Below are 24,511 nucleotides of genomic sequence, written 5' to 3'. Positions count from 1 at the left end.
TGTGTGTGTGTGTGTGTGTGTGTGTGTGTGTGTGTGTGTGTGTGTGTGTGTGTGTGTGTGTGTGTGATATATATAAGCAGACGTGGGAGGGCAGAAGTGCAGTCTATGATTTTGCTTCATTATTTGGTCTGTTCTTAATATTTATGTTTTGTCTGGCAAATCTGTGAGGATTGTCACCATTTAATGATGACAGACATTGGAGTTTCAGACTTGGTAGCCTTCAGAAAAAATTTGCTTATGCAAAGTTTGGTATTCTAGCAACTTTTCAAGTCTAAAGGCCGTATCTGCCCGTGATTTTGGTCCTTCGTCTCTCAGTATTTTTTAGCTTCCTGCATGTGTGTGTGGGGGGAGGGGTGCAGGGGATCGGGAACTATATTCTGAAGGCAATGAGCTGAAAATATACATATATATATATATATATATATATATATATATGCATTAATTATTTAATTTGATTATAATCATATTTCCAAGGTGTACAACCACAGTCATACAATGTAGTTGATTTGTGGTTATGTGTAAACGTTTGTTTGAGAGCATGTCTTTTGGGGTAAGGCTGCAGCTGTCTGCATATGAGTGTGTTTGAGTCTATGTCATAATATTTAAAGCTCAAAAGACTGAAAACCAAAATATCTAAAACTCAAAAATATTAAACATGGGAATCTGCCCCTTCTCCACCGTTGTGTGATCTTGGAGTTTTAGATACTTTGGTTTTCAGTCTTTTGAACTTTGGACCTTATGACATTGATCCGTGTGTTTGTCTGTGTGTCTGAACATCCATATATGTGCATTTGCTTCTGGAATGTCATGTTTGCAGCTCTTTGGATGTGTGTGTGTGTGTGCGTGTGTGCATGTATGTGTGCATGCGTGTGTGTGTGTGTGTGTGTGTGTGTGTGTGTGTGTGTGTGTGTGTGTGTGTGTGTGTGTGTTTGTGTGTGAGTGTATGTGTGAGTGTGTGCGCATGTGTGTGCGTGTGTCTGCGTGTGAGTGTGCGTGTGTGTGCGTGTGTGTGCATGTGTGTGCATGTGTGTTTGTCCATAAATGGCTATAATGAGTGGGTGCTGAACTAGTGTGTGGAAAAATGTTACTGACACCATCTCTTGTTTGATCACAGGTGATGGTCAATCAATCATCTATCCATCCATCCCCAATCTCTTTTTTTTCCATTTTTCACATGGCGTTGAGGTCTCAGGTCAACTGCGACAATCGTCTAGAGCCAATGTTCATACTACTAGGTGGCAAACCTCACATAATCCCCATTAGATCCATCTATTCATTTACTTTCTGCAACCCCATCTTACTTTGAAGTCACCAGCTGCCGCCAGTGTAACTGCACTGTGGTCAGTTATGACCAGTGATTTGGTAACTATAGGTGCTAAGCATGCAGGGGCTAGATTGGTGAGAACCAAGTTTAATATTTTTAAGCCTCTCATTGGGGTTTTGACTAGTCTGTCTAAAGAGTTGGAAATAAGGAGGTCCAGGAATCTTTGGGCATACATATTTGTTGTAGCATGGGTTCCCCAGTTAATGGAGACATAGTTTAAGTTACTTAAGAGGATAGTGTTGAGCTGTACAGTAAGAGACGCCTGTTTGGTTAGATATGCCTCATAGCTCACCAAGGCCATAGAGGAGCTATGATGGTTTGCAATGATTTGATACTGTGATTTGTTTATTATAAGAAGGATGTAGGGAAGTTCAAGAGCATTGCCTGCATTATGACCCTGGAGGTGAAATGTTTTCATTAAGAAATGGATACACCCCCCCCCCCCACCAGCTGCACTTTCAAATTTGACATTGAATCTGAAGTAGTGGTAGGCATTAAATCCTTGCACTGTGAGGGTGCTTTTCCTGTTCAGAACTCATGTTTCAAAAACTATTCATATAGCTATGTATATTCTCCAGGTTTAGGAATTCCAGGATGGAGTTCAACTTTTTGAGTATTAGTGGTACTAGTAGATTACCAGAAGCAATTGTGATAGGTCAGGTCATTTCTGAAGTATAGTAGGTTGAGATTAGATCACCATCCTTAACCAAGTTGTTATGTGATTGATACATGGGTGGCAAGGAAATCAGCATCAGATTAAGACTGAGAGGTGAATCTTGCTATCCATATCAAGAACAATTAACAAGTGAGTCATGATTAGAGAGATCCAATCATAGTTCTTTGCAGTATATGGAGCATTAGCTGTCCTGGTGTACTAATAGCTAAAAGAGTAACAACTATAGGAAACAAAGTCACATAACTATTAGCCTTGCCACAGAGACAGAGGTCAAAAGTTGTGCTCCTCTGATGAACAAACCACTTTAAAAGCTGTTCACTTTTCCACAAATTTTAGTGTGACAGCGAAGTGTATACTTGCTTTTAAAGCTGTTCTATTGTGTTGTTACTGTCCTATAGTGGCCAACATTGGCTATTGTTATGCACTGGTGTAAGTCTAAAGCTTAACAGCACTGAGAGGTGCTTACAAACATGTTGTCAATAATGTGCTTAACAAATCTGAACACTTTGTTAATGAAGTGCTTAACAACTTTGTCGTTTTTCCCAAATTCATAGTGCAACCGTGGCACTTCATGTACTACATTATAATTGAGCAGACCTCACTCATAACTTGTGAAAGAACTGTTTTTTCACTGAAGAAATTATTTTATGGGCCTAAAATTATGATCCATTCTAAAATTATTTCTTTGCCACATATGTTTTCAGTGCTGATTGGAAGTGAGATGAGTTGAGTACGGCCAAGTGGTTTTGCAGATGGGTATGCATATTTAGTAGACGTTATTGTGCAGTACCATTTAGCAAGAGTTTCCCTATTAGTATTTCATTTGGTGCCCATATATGTGGTAGTTCTCTTGTGCATCTTTTTATTAGTCCGTTTTCTTGTGAGAAATGCATTCAGTATCTTAAATGCTTCTAAAATCACTTCTTTTCACTGGTCACTATCATGGTTTAGCTTTTGCTTCTAGCTTCCCTAAGTCACTCATGAGAGATGGTTCTGAGCTTAATATATTTGTACTATACTTTCAGTGTCTATGGCATTCACACCCCATCTTCTAGCATGATCCACAATAATGTCCAACGTGGATCTCTGAGCTATTGATGAAGAACAGAATTAAGAATGGACAGTAATATCCAGCTGTAATATCCAACTGCAGCATCCAGTAGTAAGTATCATAACGGCAATCACTCTTGTCTAGTGAGGGCACCACTGAAATTTTATTGAATAGAAATAGTGATGTGCTTGCTAAATCCTGCAGGGACTCCAGACCACAGATGTATTAGATGGTCCCTAAAGGTGTCAGGTGTAATACAGGCTCCTACAATACTAGCAGAGTCTAGAGCTGAAATCTATTTTTTATGAGATATGATATCAGTTCTGACAAGAAGTGAGGTAAAATGAGTGAGGCCAAATTACTGTGAAGATGGGTGAGAATACTGACCACTTCACATCTTTAGGTCTAAGCTATATTTCTTTAATAATATTTTGTATTAATTGATTAGGTAAACACACTGGTTCTTTTTTAGGTCTTTTCTATGTTCAGCCTTCCTGTAAGTCAAAACATCTCTGAAGTTAGCATTTTAAGGCATTTGGGCATAGAGTTAATCCCCCCACCCTCATGGGTGAGAACATGTAGAAGAGCCCGTCTGAATAAACACTTTCCTTTACAGTTATTTTTGAGGCTCGCTTTCTGTATATAGAGTCTTAATGAGTTGAGCTATTGCTGGCATATCCTGATCCCATATGTATGCATATAGCAGCATACTTATAGGTAGAGGTATAGGCATAAATATAGGTATAGGTATAGGTACAGGTGCAGGTATAGGCATAAGCATAGATATAGGTATAGGTATAGGCATAGATATAGGTACAGGTATATATTTTATTTTTTATTTTTATTTTATTTAACATTTGTTGACCGGGAAAGTCCGACTAGGTTCCACAGATCCTGTTTTCAGCAGAGGCCTGGGTAGAAATCCTCCAGAAGCATGTCTTTATATATATATATATATATATATATATATATATATATATATATATATATATAGGTATGGGTGTAAGCATAGATATGACTATAGGTATAGGTATAGATATAGATATAGGTATAGATACAGATACAGGTATAGTTATAGGTATAGTTATGGGTACAGGCATAGATATAGGTACATGTATAGGTATAGACATAGCTATAGGTGCAGGTATAGGTATAGGTATGGGTATAGGCATAGATATAGGTATAGGTATAGGTACAGGTATAGATATAGGTATGGGTATGGGTATAGGCATAGATATAGGTACAGGTATAAGTATAGATATAGGTATAGGTATAGGTATGGGTATAGGTACAGGTACAGGAATATGTATAGGTACAGGTATAGGCATATATACAGGTACAGGTATAGGTATAGACATAGATGTAGGTGAAGGGGTGCCACCTTTGTGTAAGGGGAGAATAAATGCTCTTTTCCAGAAGTCTGGGGCAAGAGGATTGGTTAATTGATCTGTTAATAAATATACTGATGTGATAAGCAATAGAGGTTGCGGCTAGCTCCAGGAAGTGTGGGGGTATATTGTCAGGGGCCAGAGTACATGGTTCTAGCTTAAGTAAAAGTTTTTTTATTGTGCTGGTGGGTATGGGGGAGAATTTTAGGTTAGGATTAAGGGTAGACTTGTTTTCTGGGATGGTTTGGTCATCAGCTGTCTTGGTGGTGGTGCTGTTAACTGTAGGAAAGGTGGCGGTTAGGTTAGCTATGGTGTCAATGAAGTAGGAATTGAAGAGGGGGGCAAGTTCTGTTGAGTTTTTTTTGTGGGTCAGAGGATGGATTACTTTGAGAGCCTGGGTGTAATAGTTGGCTGATGGAGGACCAGGATTTTTGGGATTATTTTTATGTTGGCCTTGTAGGTGGAAGTATTGGGCTTTTTTTTATTAGTGGTTATTAGACGTTTTGCCTGGTTACAGATGTGCTTGTAATGTAGTAATTTTGCAGGGGTCTTTGTTTTTCTGCCATGATTTCCAGATTTTATCCCTTGTGGACATTACTTATTTGGATTTTGAGAGCCAGCTTGCATAGTTATGTTTTATTCATTTTTGGCGGGTGGGTGCTTGCCAGTTTAGGATCTCTAGAAATGTTGAGTTAAAGAATTCAACAGCCTCATTGTGGAAGGTATTTGAGGGGTTCCCAGTTTACTTTAGCTAAGGTTTCATTAAATATGGGTGATTGGAACTTAGTAAATTTTCTGGTTGATTTGTATTGGTGTTGGCCTGGGGTTGGAGTAGTTTTGCTTATGATCTATGCTGGATCGTGATCACTAATGGTATTAGGTAGTATGCCTGCAGTGATGACATTGAAAGGGTGGGACATTAATATCCAGTCTATTGTGGAACCCCAGTTGTTATTCTTGTGAGGTCTGGTGATGTCTTCAATTAGTGGGGAGAAGTTGTAAAGATATGTGTTTTTTGAGGGGTTGTTGTGGCCTATGTCTAGCCAATCGATATTTATATCACCTAGAATGATGGTTTCATTATTTATATTTTGGGAAGTCCAGGCAAGTATGTTTTCTAATATTGGTATGTTGTTTCCTGGGGGAATATACAGAGCAATTATGCAAATGTTTTTATAGTTGTTATATTTTAATATAGAGATTAGTACTTTGGCTGGGGAAAAGTTGGGTGTTGGTTTTGAGTAGGGAATTAATGTGTAATTGCTAGGGAAGAGTATTGCTACTCCTCCTCCTCTCTTGTTGGGTCGATTGACTCTCAGGCATGAGTAGCTTGGGGGAGAAATTCAGTGTCTTTTACATATGATTTTAGCTAGGTTTCTGTAGCTGCTATAATATCTGGGTTGTACTGTGAAATCCACCCATGGAGTTCAGATATCTTGTTTCTAAGGCTTTGGAGATTTATGGTTGATAGCATAAGAGATTTGCTATGGTTTGCTGAGGCTGAGGGGGGCTGGGCTTGGGTTGGGTTGTACATTACCACACTGGGAAATACTGCTCTGGAAAATTGTGTAGGTTATACTTCTCAGTTTTTTCCTAAAAATGGTGTAGTTTCTGCAGGTGGTATGATAATGGGAGTGTCTTTGGAGAAGTAGAATTTTCACTTTGGATAGTACAGAGGTATTAGCTGTGAATAAGCTAGGGTGGATGTCTGAGTAACTTGATAAATGTGGGTTATGCATGCTGGTTGTATAGGTAGGTGCAGGAGGTATGTTGGTTGTCTGGAAAGTTGTGATTATTGTTAGGAGAGAGAGTGTAAGTGTGAGAGGCAAGATCAAAGTAATAGTTGTGATGGACATGATGGTGGTTGAATGGCGGCATTTACTTCTCAGAAGTCAAGGCCAATTTCAGTGGCCTCTGGCTGACTAAATTTGCAGATTGCAAATTAGGAGCTGTCATTGAATCTCACACTGACACAAATGTTCTCCAGGAGGGGCTGACAGACAAACAACTGGTGTAAGAGTCATGACTAAAACTAAATACCAAGAAGTGCATAATACTATCCTTTGGGAACTCATCCATCCCTGGTAACTATCATATTGACAACATACCCCTTAGGGTTGACCCAGTAGTCAGGGACTTGGGGACACACACAGATAGTAATCTAGCCTTTGATCATCACTTGTTTACAGTGGCGAGGAAATCATTCTATGTTGTGCATCTGTCGGAGATTTGGGATGCATGGCTAGGCTTAAAAAGGCCCTTGTGGTCATTAGTCTAGTAAACATCTATGAACCTATGAACCTATAGGTACAAGTATAGGTATAGGTATGGGTATAGGCATAGATATAGGTATATGCATAGATATAAGTATAGGTATAGGTACAGGTATAGATATAGGTATGGGTATGAGTATAGGCATAGATATAGATATAGGTACAGGTACAGGTATAGGTATGCATATACATAGTGCAATATATCCATTTAACTAGCTTGCTAAGGAAAAGTGTGAAGAAATTGCGGTATCCAGAAAGAAACCTACACGGACAGATGGGTCTTCATAAAATAAATGGATGCCAGCCATAAATGTGACATGTTTTTTTTTTACTTTGTTAATCAGATAAGTGAACTTGTCCAGTGACCTTTCTCAGCCATGACCCAGTCCCAATAGCAAAAACAATAACAAGTAAGAAATATACTTAGGAATACAAGGAAATATAAAGAATGCTGACAATCTGTCTTAAGACATTTCACCAAAATTACATGTACAACACATAGCCAAGGGGTGACAGCAAATAAGTAAACCATTAAACATTTATGAAAAAACATACATTAATAATGCTTAAATATACAATGCTGATTATAGAAACTGCAATATAAATACAGAATTGTATGTAAGCATATTGCACATCTCACTGTGCTGTAAGATGTTACTACAGTCTATTGGACTAGGAATCAGCTTGTGACTGTTGCATGGGTGTACAAAAAAGGAGAGGTTAATTAGATTTACATTATTCTTGTTGTTTTAACATGGTTTCAAACAGTTACATTTGCTAATTTTGGAACGGAAACACTAGTACTGTAGAACCTAAGAACAAGTGTACCATTACATTAGCCCATGTTTCAATAGCACTTGATTTTACTGTCTTCGGTACTTTTCCGTTATCGGGGAAACACCTCTAATCAGCATTTGGAACATAGCCCGTGGTCACAAAGATCACACTGCTGCCACTGAGGTTTATACAAAAATACTTCCCTTGCGGACTGTCACTGAATGCATTATTTATTTAAATAACAATGTACTGAAATTGCAAAAAGGCAGTGCATGGTCTTATCAAGTTGGTCCAGTAGATGGCTTGTTATACAAGTACAGAATACGGTAAGCTGACAGTATTTCATTTCAACAATGAATGGACATGCAACATACATAGCATGAGTTCAATCATCACTGAAGCTGTCATTCAGCATCACAAAAGGCTGCAAGTGGAGCCATACCGAAACACATCTGATCTGACACAAAACGTGTTAAGCAACCCATGATAAAATGAAAGATGTGTACGAACAGATACTACTAAACTACAGTAATGTAAACGTGCAACAGTACATGTGAAAAAAACCTGCTGCTATGGGATATGCTCATATAACTTAGACTACTGTCACAGTGATCTAACAAATGTTGTATGCCAGAACTTCTCTTTACATCTCTCAAAAGCAGTTTCTACTTGCTGCACAACTATGAAAAGGATGTGCACCTCTCTCTAAGCAATCAGTAAAACAGTCTCTGCCTGCTCCCTAGCTAAACTATAAGGACGTGTAGTAAATCACATTTACAAACAGATATCTCTAGTTGCGCCTGTAAACATCCTGAAAATAAGTCACCATAAGTTCCCACGCTCCTCAAGATCTTGAATAAGCACATTGTGACCCTTCCCCCTTACAAAAAACATGGTTACTGTTTTCCAAATTCAAAACCAGAAGATCTGTCTTCATTTCCCTTAATTTTACAGTATCTAAACAACATATTTTCCTTCAACAAATGATCACTTATAAGGACTTACCAAAGCCCCTACACCAATATCTTCATAATCACCATTACTTACCATGCTCGGTTCATGAACAAGCTTTCTGACACCCTGAATCACCAGAGTCAGATACTTGTGACATTAGCTAAAGAGCAATCTTTGAGAGAAGTGGCTGTATCATGGCACATTTGTATGACACTTTCACTTTGGGAAGCCCTTCTGTGCTCCATACCTCTCAACCCCTAAGACACAGAAATCTGAACAAATCCATATATAATTGGGCAGACAAAGGCTCAAAAATATGGATACATTTTAAATATTGCTCTAACAAACATAGAAGGTTGATAGAATAACAGATTTTGGATTAGCACAAATTTCAAATGCTGATTAGAGCTGTTGCCCCGATAATGGAAAAGTACCTTTTCTTCAAACAGATGGTCTCTGACTGTTTTCTTGAAAGTCATCAGTTGGTATATATTATTTATGCCCTCTGGGAATTTTTCCAAACAACTGGAACTATTCTGGAAAAAAAAGAACTCTTTCACACTTTCAAAGTGTATGTAGGTTCTTGCATAACTGAATAATGTCATTATTTATAAGATCATCAACAGAGACTATGCTGAAGACCTGGAAGTTGACTGGTGAGAAAACATAGGAGTACAAGGAATTACTCAGGGGTCTAGAACCTCAGGAAGAAAAGAAAATTGCTGGACAGTGGCAGTCCCTCAAAACAGCATGTGAGAAAACTACAGAACATATATGTGGCTGAGCCAGGTATGGAAATAAGGTACAAGAGAAAAGCTGGTGGTTGAATGCAGACGTCCAGAAAGTGATAAGAAAGAAAGAAGGAATGCAGGAAAAAATGGGAGATAGAAAAGACAGACTAAGTTGTTGTTTGTCTTTCGGCTTTTCCCGGTTAGGGGTCGCCACAACAGAACTCCGGTCCGTTAATGATTGGCAGTAGATTTTCATGAACACCGAGGTGCCAGCTCGACGTTCAACCTTCAATGAAGGCACGCCCTTACGCATGTCTTTCGAACGCCACCTAACCATGGGGAGGACATGCATAAGAAGGAATACTGATTGGCTAACAAAGAGGCTAAGACAGAAGTTGCAATAGCAAAGAACAAGGCATCAAAGGCACTCTAGCAGCTTCTGAAAAGTGACTGTTAGATGGCAATAAGAAACTGTATCAGGTTGCAAGGCAAAGACAGAAAGATAAATAAGATAATCAGACCCCCTTTATAAGGAATGGCAGTAACAACCTGCTCACCAGTCCACAGCACAACAAAGGCAGATGGACAGAGTACTTACAGCAGTTTCTAAATGAAGAAAACCCAACAGAAGCTGTACTGCTCCAGATACAGCTTATAATTAAAAAAGAGGAGGAGCCCACCCTAGAAGAAGTTAGGAGAGCACTCATGGAAATGAAGTCAGGGAAAGCAGAAGGCTCAGATGAAGCCACAGCTGATATGGTCAAGATGTTGGTTGAAACAGGGGAGAAATAGCTACTAAGGGTACTGTTAGCAGTATGGGGAGAAAGAAGTATCCCAAACAGAGAATATGCATACTAGTGCCATTGTACAACAGCTAAGAGGACATTTACAACTGTGGGCAGTATAGAGGTATCAAACTCCTGTCAAACTGCATGAATGTACTGGAGAGGTTGATTGATAAATGAATACACAGAGTAGTAGAAAGTAAAATGGGAGATGAGCTATTTGGAATCAGGTCAAGATGTAGCAAAATCGAACCAATGTTTGCAGTATGACAACTAGTTGAAAAGAATCTAGAGATGAGGAGATAGGCTAACTGAGCATGCCTAGACCTAGAGAAAGCATATGAAAAGGTCCCAAGAAGTCTGATTTGGCAGTCCTGCGGTGATTCAAAGTCCCACAAACAATGGTAGAATAAGCATCAGGGTATGTGCAAGGACCCAATCGCTCAAGTACAAACAGTTTTTGGTCTCACAGAGGGTTCTCCAGTGGGAGTGGGTATGCATCTGGGTTCAGTGCTATGCCTACTGTTGTTCATACTAGTAATAGACTACATTAGCAAACAAGTCAGACAGCACATATAATTAAAGTCCCTGTATGCAGACGGTTATGCCTGTGCTTTATTGTATAACCAGTTTACTGTGTTCTAAGCTCATATCACAAATTAGTCTGTCTTTGTCTATTATACAGGATACCTGCATACCACTAAGACCCTCCTATACTCACCTGTTTAGAAACCTTGCCTCTGTCTCTCTTTGCTATCTATAATTTAGTCAATACCCTATTGTCAACTCTCTTTTAGTTAGCTATACTCTTTTTGTTTTTCTGTTTGTGGTTTTCTTTTAACTGTTTTTATCTTACTGCAAATAGCTGTGTATACCTTGCTATAAAATCTCTTCCTTCTCTGTCTACACCTACCCACCTCTTCTACTTACCTGCTGTCTCTCACTGTTTGCTCCTTACTGTTTCCCTCCTGGCCTGCTGATTGTTTCTTGTGGTGACTGCCGTTTCCTGCCTCATCCTGCTCTGTGCACCCTCGCTACGCTCGGGCTCACTTTGCTCTCCTCCCACCCCTCATATAATTTCCTTTATACCTAACCAACTAATCTATTCCACCCCTAACTCAACCCCTTCCCATATGGTAAAACATTTAAAAACACCTTACCCTTCCCTACTTCTTACTTCATAGTTTAATCTGCTGCAAATAATTCTTTCTATATATCTCCTACTCTCCCTGCAGGTTGTTTCATTTAAATTTAACTTCAACTCTCTAACAGGTCCAACAACTTACTTTTCCTAGTCCCTTACCCAGTCCTCACTCCATCCCAATCCTACTTCCCTACCTTAGGCCATGGCTTTTGCAACCCTCTCTATTTTACTCTTGCCTCCATTACTTCTCCTCCTCCATCTTACATCTTGTACTACTCCATTACCACCTGTCCATAGAGATCCCACTAGTCACCATACTAACTGCTTCTCATCTCTGCAGTACTCTATTACAATCTCCTCCTCTATCTTACATCTTGTACTACTCCATTACTACCTGTCCATAGAGACCCCACTAATCCCCATACTAACTGTTTCTCATCTCTGCAGTACTCTATTACAATCTCCTCCTCTATCTTACATCTTGTACTACTCCATTACCACCTGTCCACATAGACCCCACTAATCCCCATACTAACTGTTTCTCATCTCTGCAGTACTCTGTTACAATCTCCTCCTCTTACATCTTGTACTACCCCATTACCACCTGTCCGTAGAGATCCCACTAATCCCCATACTAACTGCTTCTCATCTCTGCATTACTCTATTACAATCTCCTCCTCTATCTTACATCTTGTACTACTCCATTACTACCTGTCCATAGAGACCCCACTAATCCCCATACTAACTGTTTCTCATCTCTTCAGTACTCTATTACAATCTCCTCCTCTATCTTACATCTTGTACTACTCCATTACCACCTGTCCACATAGACCCAACTAATCCCCATACTAACTGTTTCTCATCTCTGCAGTACTCTGTTACAATCTCCTCCTCTTACATCTTGTACTACCCCATTACCACCTGTCCGTAGAGATCCCACTAATCCCCATACTAACTGCTTCTCATCTCTGCAGTACTCTATTACAATCTCCTCCACTATCTTACATCTTGTACTACTCCATTACCATCTGTCCATAGAGATCCCACTAATCCCCATACTAACTGCGTCTCATCTCTGCAGTACTCTATTACAATCTCCTCCTCTATCTTACATCTTGTACTACTCCATTTCCCCCTGTCCATAGAGACCCCACTAATCCCCATACTAACTGCGTCTCATCTCTGCAGTACTCTGTTACAATCTCCTCCTCTTACATCTTGTACTACCCCATTACCACCTGTCCGTAGAGATCCCACTAATCCCCATACTAACTGCTTCCTATCTCTGCAGTACTCTATTACAATCTCCTCCTCCATCTTACATCCTGTACTACTCCATTACCACCTGTCCGTAGAGACCCCACTAATCCCCATACTAACTGTGTCTCATCTCTGCAGTACTCTATTACAATCTCCTCCTCCATCTTACATCTTGCACTACTCCATTACCACCTGTCCGTAGAGACCCCACTAATCCCCATACTAACTGTGTCTCATCTCTGCAGTACTCTATTACAATCTCCTCCTCCATCTTACATCTTGTACTACTCCATTACCACCTGTCCGTAGAGATCCCACTAATCCCCATACTAACTGCTTCTCATCTCTGCAGTACTCTATTACAATCTCCTCCATCTTACATCTTGCACTGCTCCATTACCACCTGTCCATAGAGATCCCACTAATCCACATACTAACTGCTTCTCATCTCTGCTGTACTCTATTACAATCTCCTCCTCTGTCTTACATCTTGTACTACTCCATTACTATCTGTCCATAGAGATCCCACTAATCCCCATACTAACTGTGTCATCTCTGCAGTACTCTATTACAATCTCCTCCACTATCTTACATCTTGTACTACTCCATTACCACCTGTGGATAGAGATCCCACTAATCCCCATACTAACTGTTCTCATCTCTGCAGTACCCTATTACAATCTCCTCCTCTATCTTACATCTTGTACTACTCCATTACCACCTGTCCATAGAGATCCCACTAATCCTCATACTAACTGTGTCTCATCTCTGCAGTTCTCTGTTACAATCTCCTCCTCTATCTTTTCCATGAACATCCCTCTGCCTAAAATCAAACTTCCTCCCCCTCACTCTCTAGCATCTAAAACCAAGACTAAGTACTTGACTTACAACCCATTTAAATTCAAACTTTACAAACTTGATGTAGCCCTGCTTCTATCATATATATACATCCAAATCCTGGGCCCATCCATCACCCCACCATGCATAACTCTACCTCTCTGTACTTAATAAACTCATCCTCTCCAAACAAACATATTTCCTTTTACTCTATGAATGCCCATAGTATTCTAAACAAAGTTAGTGAAATCCATGTCTGGATAGCCTTCCACACCCCTGATGTCATCACCCTAACAGAGACTTGGCTAAAACCCCAAACCTCTGATAAAGACATTCTCCCCCCTGGTTATAATATACTCTGCACAGATCGCTAAAACAAAAAAATGAGTGGTGTTGCCATTCTCTACTACATCCACCTCACCATTACAAGTATTATGAAATCTATCCTATCCTTTTCTCCTGATGAACTACTTACAGCTAACCTTAAAATAAATGACCACACCACTATCACAGTAGAAGACATCTATATTCCTCCAGGAGACAACATTCCTCTACTCGAAAATATTCTTTCATACTTTTCTGAACACATCCCCAATGAAACTATCCTCCTTGGGGATGTCAACATTAACTGGTTAACTCTTAGTAATCCAATACTCATATTCATTTATATGGCTTTACTCCGCTAATCTCACAACTTACTCATACAACAACTGACACATCTAGTACTCTTATTGACTGGGTACTTGTATCTAATCCTTCCAAATATCATAACCCTGAAACCCTACCAAACACCCTGAGTGATCACTCCCCTATAAAAGCTTAGGTTCACTCCGCACTTCTCAAAACCTCCTAGATTTATCACTTGTCGCAAGCTCTCTAACTTCCATCCAGAAACCTTTAATGCCCTCCTCTTTAAAGTAAACTGGAAATTCCTTACCCAACTCCCACTAGAAGAAGCAGTGCTAGCTTTCAACTCCATTATCTTTAGTATCCTAGACTCACTTGCTCCCCCTCGCAAAGTCTGAATTAAGCTCACCATATCTCTGTGGCTTTCAAAAGCCACTTGTACCCTCATGATAACTAGAGACAAATTATGGAAAAAATGGTCACAAAAAAAGCTCCCTGCAGACTTGCAAAAATATAAAGAACTCAGAAATCTGACAAAAAAAACCCACATAAATAAAGATAAAAAGGACTTCTATAAAACCTCCAACAGCCCTAAAATCTAATCCTAAAAAATTCTGGAACTCTATTAATCAAATATTACAACCTGGTAATCTTAGCTCTAAAAGAAGAAACTGCCACTATCTTCAATACCTATTTTATCGATTCACTATCTAAACTTCTTCTTTCACTATCTAAACTACTGAACCCTAACCCAAACTCCTCTACTACTAAATTCTCCCACTTTTATTAACCTAATCCTAATACTATCTCCTCAAATACCTTCTCCCTCAAACCTGTACCTACTAGCTACATCAAAACTCTACTCTCTAAATTAAAACCATGCTCAGCATCAGCTGACAATATTCCTTCCACTTTTCTTCTGCTAGCAGCTGACTCTCTTGCTCTGCCTGTATCTATCCTAATTAATTGCTCTAACTCTGAATCTAAAGTCCCCTCCATCTGGAAACAATGCTACACTCTACCTATACACAAAGGAGGTAACTCCTCTGATATTTCCAACTTTAGACCTATCGCTATCCTTTCCCCTCTCTCTAAAGCACTAGAAAAATGTATTCATAAACAAGTTATGCAGTATCTAATACAGGACAATCTGCTTACATCCAGTCAACATGGCTTCAGACCCAAACATAGCACCACTACAGCTCTATTATTCTTCCTCAACACTGTCTCTATTGCCATGGATAACCATAAACTTATTTATTGCCTATTCTTGGACCTCTCAAAAGCTTTCAACACTGTCTCACACTCTCTTCTGCTGCACAAACTGCATAACCTCAACTTCTCCTCTGATACTGTTGCATGGTTCTCCAGCTACCTCACTGATAGATCTCATTCACTGAGATGGCACTCTGCACTCTCCACTCCTCTCCCTGTAAAAATGGGTGTACCTCAAGGGTATAACCTAGGGCCTTTACTTTTTAATATCTTTACTAATCAGCTCTATACCTCCTGTCCTCAGTCATCTTTAGTGCAATACGCAGATGACTCTACAGTCATCACCACAGCCAACTCTCCCTCTAAGCTCTTCTCAGCCACTCATGCATTTTTTTAACTTAGTTGAAACATGGCTGTCCAACAACCAGCTCGTCCTTAACCCTAAAGAAACAAAGCTCTTACTCTTCCTACTTCAGCAATATTAAACCCTCCTTCTCCATACAGTCCCCCTTAATAACACTCCCATTCAGGTAGAATCCAGCACTAAGCTCTTAGGCGTAACCATCAACGATCAGCATAAATTTGACTTGCATGTTAATAACTGTATCAAAAAGACTCATTCAAAACTAGGGCTCCTTTACCGTAACAAGAAATTCCTTACCTCTGAAGCCAAGATTACTCTCTCTCTCTCTCTCTCTCTCTCTCTCTTACCTATCTTCTACCCAGTCTATTGTACAATTCTGAAATTCTCACAAATCTTAACTCAGCACTCCTGACCAAAGTCAAATCTACCTACAACAAGGTTGCTAGATTTGCTGCACAACAAACCTACAAATCCCATCACTGTCTCTCTCTAAAACACCTACACTGGCTTGAATTACCCCACCAGCTTCTTATCTCAAAGCACCAGATCATCCATTCTATCCTATACAAGCCTTCCTACTGCCCAGCACTATCCCCTCTCATCTCCCATTATTCTCCCTCCAGACCTCTCCAAAGCTCTAACCAAGACCTACTACAAATCTACAAACCCAAGTCTAAATTTAGATGTAACATGTACAACTATCACCCCACTATTGCTTGGAATAGACTCACACTAGAAATCAGGACCCTTACACACCCTAAATAAGACCGCCACCAAAGAGCACTTTAAAAGTCACTGGTCCTGCCACTGCACTCTCCCTCCTTAATATCACCCACTTCCCATACCTTAATCTACTTTCTGCCCTTAACTCACTCTTCTCACTAGCTCTATTTAATCTTCCTTGACTACTCTTTCTACTGTCTTCTAAAATCTGTTAAGCAAATCGCCTCAGAGAAACATTCTATTGTTATTGTCTTGCCTTCATGAAACTACTTTATGATAAAACTGGGTTTTTGTAACCACTTACCCCAAAAACTATATCTTAATGACATATTTCTTTTTATACATCTTGAAATAGTTTTGCTATACTTCTGATTATTGACACTGTATAACATTGTATTGCTACTTAATGTCTTGTAATAATCCAGCAACATTGCTGGTTAATGCTAATTTATAATGAATATTGTTTAATATGTTAGACGTTTTCTTCCCGGGTCTCTGCTGAAAAAGGGCTCTTCAGCTCAGTCGACAATCCCGGTCAACACATGTAAAATAAATAAATAAATGTGTCATTACAGACAGACTCTGAGCAAGTACTTCAGCAAAAGATGGGGAAAGGACTGCAATATGAAGGCACAAAGCTGAGTACAGATAAGACAGTTGTAATGGCAACAAACTGGGGAAATCAGAAAGAGCTGCGAAATGCGATAGAACAGCAAATATCGGAACAGATTAACAGCTTCAAGTATGTGGGAGGGCTGTTTGTGGAGAACGGAAGTTTGAATGACGAGTTCAAAGGCTAGAATCCGAGGGTCTGCAGCCAATTGACACAATGTGTCAGGGTATTGTATGAGAGAAAAATGCCAAAGAAGCTGAAAATTAAGATGTACAAAACAGTGGTGCAACCAGTGCTACTGTATGATACAGTAACGTATGAAGCCATCCTTGGCAAGACAAACAAAATGAATTAATTAAATATTTTTTTCTTGCACTTTTTTTAAAGTTTAAAGTTGCATCTTTAAACTGCTGTAAGGGCTGCTGTTCTTCACTGAAATATATTGCACCTAGTCTTTCTTAGTTAGTATTTAGGCATCTGTTTGTTGTTCCTTAACACTTGGTCTCCAAACCAGTCATCTTACATTGAAAGAGTCAAAGTCTGAACTCTTGTGGCAGGTGAGGGCTGCTTTCACCTCTCTCAGCTGGGAATTACTGATGAAAAGCTCATTGTGTGCTTCCTTGACTGACCTTTGACATAGTTAGTATAAAACTTGCTTTTTTGTGATCATATATAAGCTTTGCATTTGCGAGAAACTGCTATTCATGCAGCAGTGGTTACTGGTGTCTTGTATATATGCAATCAACACAAGTTGAAATTTCCCTATAAAAAACACCACTGAACTTTACCTCAGTCCTGCATTACTCACTGGGAAACAAAACTGTGCACTGAGCAGCACCAAGGACTATTGCATTTAGTTAGGACTATTTAGGTCTACCTTACCTTATTATAGTATCCATGCTTATCGCTGCTCAGACAGCATCTAGTTTGGGCACTGGGCATCATTGCTGGTTAGGTTAGCTGCAGACTATACCAAGTAAGCACCCTTCCCTCATCTGGTTACAAACACCCTCCACTTCAATCCCTTGCAAGTACACATTAGGACTTGCAGCCATGGACGGAAACTTTACTGCTATCTTTACATCCAGCTTAGTGGACATGGGCATCCTGAGGCAATGTAGCAGTGCTGTTATGTACACTGACAACCTCTTAATTTTTGAACAGACAGAATATGTGATAGATATGGTTACACATTGACACTGGTGGCTAGAGTTTCACATACAGATGCAAAAAGCAACCAACAGGTTGTCAGTAACTTATACACATTGCTCATAGCACCCACCAAGGACCACACATATAGACCAACATTTGCATTGGTGCTCATACTGTATGTAACTTACCCAAACCTCAAAGGCCTCTCAGGCACTGTCCTTAGAAACTCTGCAAGCACACAAACAAGACAATGTCCGTCACAACACATAAAAACTACATCACATTGTGTCTCAACTACCAATCCATAAGACAAAACACCAACCCAATATTCTGGTAATAGGAGACTCCATTGTGAGACACACTGATATCCCTCTTAACAAACTGGATAATAAAGGTTACAGTTAGTTGCCTGTCGGGGCCAGAATACGCCAGATCACACAAGTATTTGGGTCACCCACCCCTAAGTACCAGTATGACTTAGTCATAATCCATGTGGGAATGAAGGACCTCAGACATACCTCCCTGGACTATATGAAGAAAGACATGATTGAGCTCTCAGAATATGTGCAAAAAATGTGACTCCTATGTGGGGAAGATGACACGGAGGCTAAAAAGAAGAATTTATGAACAGTCATACAATATTCAGTGTAAGGATGAAAGAAATGCCCTGTATAAACATACCATGGTTTGTACACAGGTCTCTTTTTCATTTTTTTTGTAATAGAAAAGATAGAACAAGATCCTAGGGGAGAACCATGGGAAGCAAGGATCAAGTTCAGGGAAGTATACCGGGAGCTTGTTTTAGAGGCAAATAGGTACCCTGGACTGAATGAGGCAGCTTTGTTGGCCCCAGTCCTTAAGTTAAGAGCTGCAAGACTTTGAGGTTTAACTTTGTGAAAAAGAAAAAAGTAAAAAAATGAATTAATAAAGTTAGGTTTATATTTATATGGGTAGGCTTAAGGGCTGGTAAAGATTGTGCGTTTGTCCCTTTCGTATTTTACTTTTTGTATTGAGTATATCTAGTAGGTCATTTTAACATTCTGGGGGATTGTAATATTTTATTACTATGTAATTTTTACAGGAAGACACAATATGGGAGTATAAGAATACAGTATGTACAAAATAAAACCAATCAGTAAAAGCTAAATAAAAACTTCAGCCAACCTAGAACGTCCACTGAGTGACCTTTCAAACCTCTTGTATCAGAAGCACATGAGATATATGCAAATGACCCTTATGAACATCAGGTGTTTCAGCTATAACAAGGCCGAAATATGCATATCCACAGCTAGTGGGGTTTGGATTTATTGGCCTGAAATTGTCCATTGAAATGACTTAAAAAGAAATAAGTCATGGGCATTCAGAATCACCATATAGCTGAAACACCTAATGTTCATAAGGGTCATTTGCATCTATCCCATCTGCCTCTGATGGAAGAGGTTTGAGAGGTCACTCAGTGGAAGTTCTGGAGTTTTCATTTAATTTTTACTAATACACTATGTGCAAGGAAAAATGTGTATTTATTTGCAAAGCTTGTAAATATTTTTAAGCATATCTAATCATTTTTGGCACATTTTTGGCACATTTTAATGACTTTTTATTAAAACGGGGTTTGATGCTTGGTGGCATTTCACTTGTTATAATGGTAATGATGTGTTTTTAATGAATAGGACTTTGGATGGAGTAAAAGGTTGTTTTAAGGATTAAATGAATGTGTTCAATCAAATAATTTGTATATTGACTATGGGTATTTAAGGACTCAAGAGGGATGGATGGGATATCTGATGAAGTCGCAAGGTACAACAAAAATGATGTGTTTGTGTTAAATGCATTAATAAAGAGTGTTTTTTATGGTTTTCAGCTCTCCAGCATATTTTACATAATAATAATAGTCAAGCTTTTGGGCTGGTCCTTATTGCTTCCCAGTGCTGTTTTTTTTTAGTGGTTCGTGTTTTTCGGCACTTTACTCTTCTCTGTGGTTTTGGTATCATTCCAAAGGGATCCAGTACTTGTCAGCCTAGGAGGGATGGTTGACAGGGCCCGCTGCATTGCCAGGGATGTTCTTCATCTTTCACCTCTAGGCTTTCAGATATTGACCAAAGCATGACCATAGTGACATTTTTAGGCATTGTCAAATAGGCAAACCTTCCAACATAACAAAAGCTACTCAGGACAAGCTAAAGGTGTTTCTGTTCAATGCTAGGAGTCCCAACAAGAAACTGCACTCCCTAGAAGCACCTCTCACCCAGGAGAATGCTGATGTCTATGCAGTTACCAAAACGTGGTTAAAAGCCATGGAAAGCACTCTGGCATTGCATGGCTATAATGCTTTTCATACATTCCGACCACCCACTGAACATAAAAGGCAAAAGGCAGACAGTAGCTATATGCATAAAGGATAAGCACACCTCAAGGCTGGTCAAACAATAGGACATTTCTGAGCTACTCCATGTCCAACAAATCATGGGAAAAATCCATTGCCATATTCTTGCTAGCTACAGGTCTCCCATCATGAACCAGGTAACCCATACATCATACTTGAAGTTACTATAATCATTTACCATCCAGCCCAATACCATACTCATGGGTGATTTTAACTACCCCTCCATTAACTGGCAGGCATACATGACCATTAATATGCAGTCTTAAAGATTTCTTGACTTTATAAATTCAAATGTCCTGGAGCAGCTAGTCTGCATTCCCACTAGGGGAAAAAGTATCCTATCTATGGTACAATTATGGAAGAGTACTGCAACTCCTCACCCTGCGATGTGATGTCCTTACTTGGAAGATCAGATACACAAAGTTGTCTCCCTTGAAATAAAAGTAACAGTAGTCCCCCCCAACCTTACCCCAAAATCTTCTCTAAGGTTAATTATCCCCTATAAAGTGATAGCATATTTAACTTCCAAGCTTCCCCAAATCCAGAAAATACAGAAACCTTTGCAGAAGCAAACAAAAAAAGCCTTATATGACCATATAAATAACTGCATAGAAATGACAGTACCAGACCAAAATAAACCCAGATCAAACTGCAAAAACAAACCACCCTGGTGGACCTCTAGTATTAATAGGTTGTACAACAAAAGAAAGAAAATCCTGTTGGGAAGTAAGAGACAATGTGCACAACAGAGTGGAATGGCCCTTATTAGTCTAAGCAAGTGAATCAGGGAACCAGTCAAGTCTTTGACAGCAGACTTTGAGGTAAAAATAGCTTCCAAAGCTAGGGAGAACAATAAGGCATTTTTCAGTTATCCACGACACTTCCAAAACATACACCAGCCATTTATTACATCAAAGACATACTAAGCACTTTCACTCATCATTCTGTGTTTTTGGCCTGCTCATGGTGAGGAAGCTCTCTCTAGACCCTTTTCAGTGTGCACGCCTGCAAAAGACTAGAAAAGAGCTACACTTCTATATGTTTGCTCTGCTCAGGCCTAAGGTTCAAAGAAAAGCTTCCTGATATTAATAAAACCCAGAGAAAAGGTTTACAAGGACTGGTACTTTACTCTGAAGAAGGTCACAGAATGATGGGTGAAAGCATTTAGTATGTCTTTGATGTAATAAACGGCTGGTGTATCTTTTGGCAGTGTCGTGGATTTTTTACTTATTAGTTGGTGATTTTGGCTTTGAAAGTTTTCAGTTGTGTTGGCAATCTTAACAGCAACACCCAACAATGTGTGGAATTAGTTGTGGATGTCATCACCTATACACAGCCAGAAGATATAGTAAATCTACGGGCTGACAAATTCAGCTCAAATTTCACATCCCTGTCATCCACAGTTCTCCCCTAAGAAATACCCCCTACCCCTCCACACTGCCAGTTATTACCAAAGAACAGGTTGTCACTGTGCAATCTAAAGCTAAAAACATGGCTTCAATGAGGCCAGACAATATACAGGGTTGCCTCTTAATCAGCTTAAATCAGGACTTATCAGACCCATTAGGATCTCTGTTTAACCACAGCCTCCAGGCTGGCTTTGTCCTGATAGACTGGAGGAGAGCAGGAGTCATCCCTGTGCATAAAGTGAGACCATCTACTATCCTGGGAAATTATAGACCCATAAGTTTGATTAGTCTTATATGTGAGGCCATGGAAAGAATAATCATGAACCTGATAAATAATGACATAGGAAACCTCCAAACACTGGACCCAACCCAAATTGGCTTTGTCAAGGGCAGGTCATACCTACTGAATCTTGTGGATTTCATGAGGGTAAAACAGTACATACTATCTACCTCGAACTGGCCAAGGCATTTGACACAATTCTTCACTCAGGTATTATAAATAAACTCACAAAACTGGGATAAATCCCTACACCACCATGTGGAGAGCCACTTGGCTCACAGCAGGATGCATACGGTTAAACTGTGTGAATCCAGATCCAACAAGAGCCCAGTTACTAGCAGTGTGCCACAGCTCTCAGTGCTGGGAGCACTTCTGTTCAGAATACACTTCTCTGAAGTCAAGGCTAATATGAACGCCTCTGGATGACAAAGTTTGTTGTCGACTGCAAGCTGGGGGCAGTCACTGAACCCCCCAGTGATGTAGATATCCTTTAGTAGGGTCTATATCAGACAAATAATGAGTGCCAAAACCATGGCTTAAAACTAAATGTGAAAAAATGCACTAACATACCCTTTGGGAAATCAAATACCCCTGCAAATTACAGTATTAATAGCACACCTCTAAGAGTAGACTCAGAGGTGAGAGATCTAGGTACACAGATAGACAGCAGCCTAAACTTTGATTGTCATGTGTCCACGGTGGTGAGGAAGTTCTTCTATATGGCATAACTTATAAGTAAAGGTATGGCATCCAGATCCAAGGAAATTATAGTTCCACTGTACTCAGCCCTCATTAGATGAGTAATCAACTATAATGTACCACCTGTCATGTAGTTAACTAGGCACTTATGGCAGCTGGAGTGACTTCAGAAGTTCTTCACTAAGAAAATGTAGGGTGCAAACAATATGTCCTATGTGACTAGATTAAAATCCCTACCCCTTTACTCTGTCTCCTGCCGACTATTAAGGGGTGACCTATGCCTGACCTACAAGGCAGTCACAAATCCAGCCCTGATAGAGCTGCTACACATCTATAAGTCAAACGGCACAAGAGTCACCCAATCTATGGATCTAAGTGTGGTCAGTGGCTCAAAAAAAACATGATAGACAGACAGAAATGCATCTCAAAGATCGTGCCATCTTTGGAACAGGGTTCTTATTCACGTTAGGCAGAGACCTTCCTGGTCCTGTTCATATGCAGTTTGGATCAGTGGATGAAGAATCACAAATTCACTCCTGGATTAGTGCCTATGTCCCTTATGGACAGGGACAAAAGGCATAGGTACAATATTATGCTATCCTCTTACCCCCAGGGACCACATGTTGTGTAAAATTGGGTTATATTAGTTAATCTTGTAAGGACCTTTAAGCCATTAGCCTAGTAATCTCCTATGAACCTATGAAACCTGGGCAGCAAAGGCAATGCAGCTCAGGGAGCTAGAGGTGATGGCGATGAAGTGCCTGAGACAGGTGGTAGGTTGCATACTGGGACAGATGAAGAAATGGATACATCAGAGCAGAAGACAAAGTAACTCCAATTGCAGAGAAGGTCAAATAGAACAGATCATGGTCATTTGGGCACACATGCAGAAAAGCAAAATACAATCTGGTGAACAAGATTTGAGACAGAGAGGAAAAACGCAAGAGGAAATGAGGGCATCCAGCAAAGGGATGGATGGATTGTGTGAGAGATGACCTGTGACAGTCAGGCCTGAGTGTCAAAGAAGGTGGGAGAGTGAGAGATGACGGCAGTTGACACAACAGCACATCTCCTTTTAGAAAATGGGAAAAGGGGGTTGATGATAATGATGATGGTGCTGAAAGAGTGCAGGACTGGTTCCAAAATGGGAGTCTGCTGAGGAATGTTGGACAGTAGCTGTCTGGCAATAGCTTAAAGATGAGTGTATTGAGCACTCTCTAGCTGTAACAGGGAGCCAGATGTTTGAGTTGGGGAGTCATGGTGTCATTCAAAGGGGATCCAATGTCTGTCTGCCTGGGATGACATGCTGGACAAGCCACGCTGCTTCGCAAGGGACGGCTTGCACCTGTCACCCCTGGGCTTCCGGATATTGGCAAAGGCTCTTGCCACCCCCATAGTGCCTTTTTTAGACAAGGCTCAAATTCTAAACCTACCACCCTAGAACACCAAAAAGGAAAAAAACTAAGGGTAATGCTGCTCAATGCCAGAAGTCTCAATCTCAAGATGCACGCACTCGAGGCCCTTCTCAATATGGAGAACATCGATGTCTGTGCTGTGACAGAAACCTGGTTCAAGGCTCCTGAGAGCACCCCAGCACTAACAGGTTTCACCTCATATCATGCGTTCCGGCCCCAAAATCCGGACAACACCAAGAAAGGAGGGGGGGTGTCCATATTCATAAAGGACACCCACACCTCAAGGTTGGTGGCAACGCACAATGCATCGGAGACCATCCAGGTGCAATTAACCATAGGCAAGACTGCTCTGCAATTTGTAGCATGTTACAGGCCACCCTCTCAAACTCAGGAACCTCACATGGCCTTCCTGAAAACATTGGAGGGATAAA

The 24,511-nt window shown here is 40.1% G+C and overlaps 1 protein-coding gene across 1 annotated transcript in view; it reads right to left on the bottom strand.

Annotated features, from left to right (window-relative positions):
- LGSN (lengsin, lens protein with glutamine synthetase domain) overlaps nt 1–24,511 on the bottom strand; it is a 334,413-nt gene that overhangs the window by 207,660 nt on the left and 102,242 nt on the right. Inside the window, exon 2 of the mRNA XM_044063647.1 lies at nt 14,138–14,280. Coding sequence (XP_043919582.1) covers nt 14,138–14,280 — 143 coding nt within the window. The remainder of the gene's footprint in view (nt 1–14,137; nt 14,281–24,511) is intronic.

This window comes from Protopterus annectens, chromosome 2.part1 (genome assembly GCF_019279795.1).
Source record: "Protopterus annectens isolate FY-2018-M chromosome 2.part1, PAN1.0, whole genome shotgun sequence".
Classification (NCBI taxonomy): domain Eukaryota; kingdom Metazoa; phylum Chordata; order Ceratodontiformes; family Protopteridae; genus Protopterus; species Protopterus annectens.
This window is presented reverse-complemented; position numbering and strand designations above follow the sequence as displayed.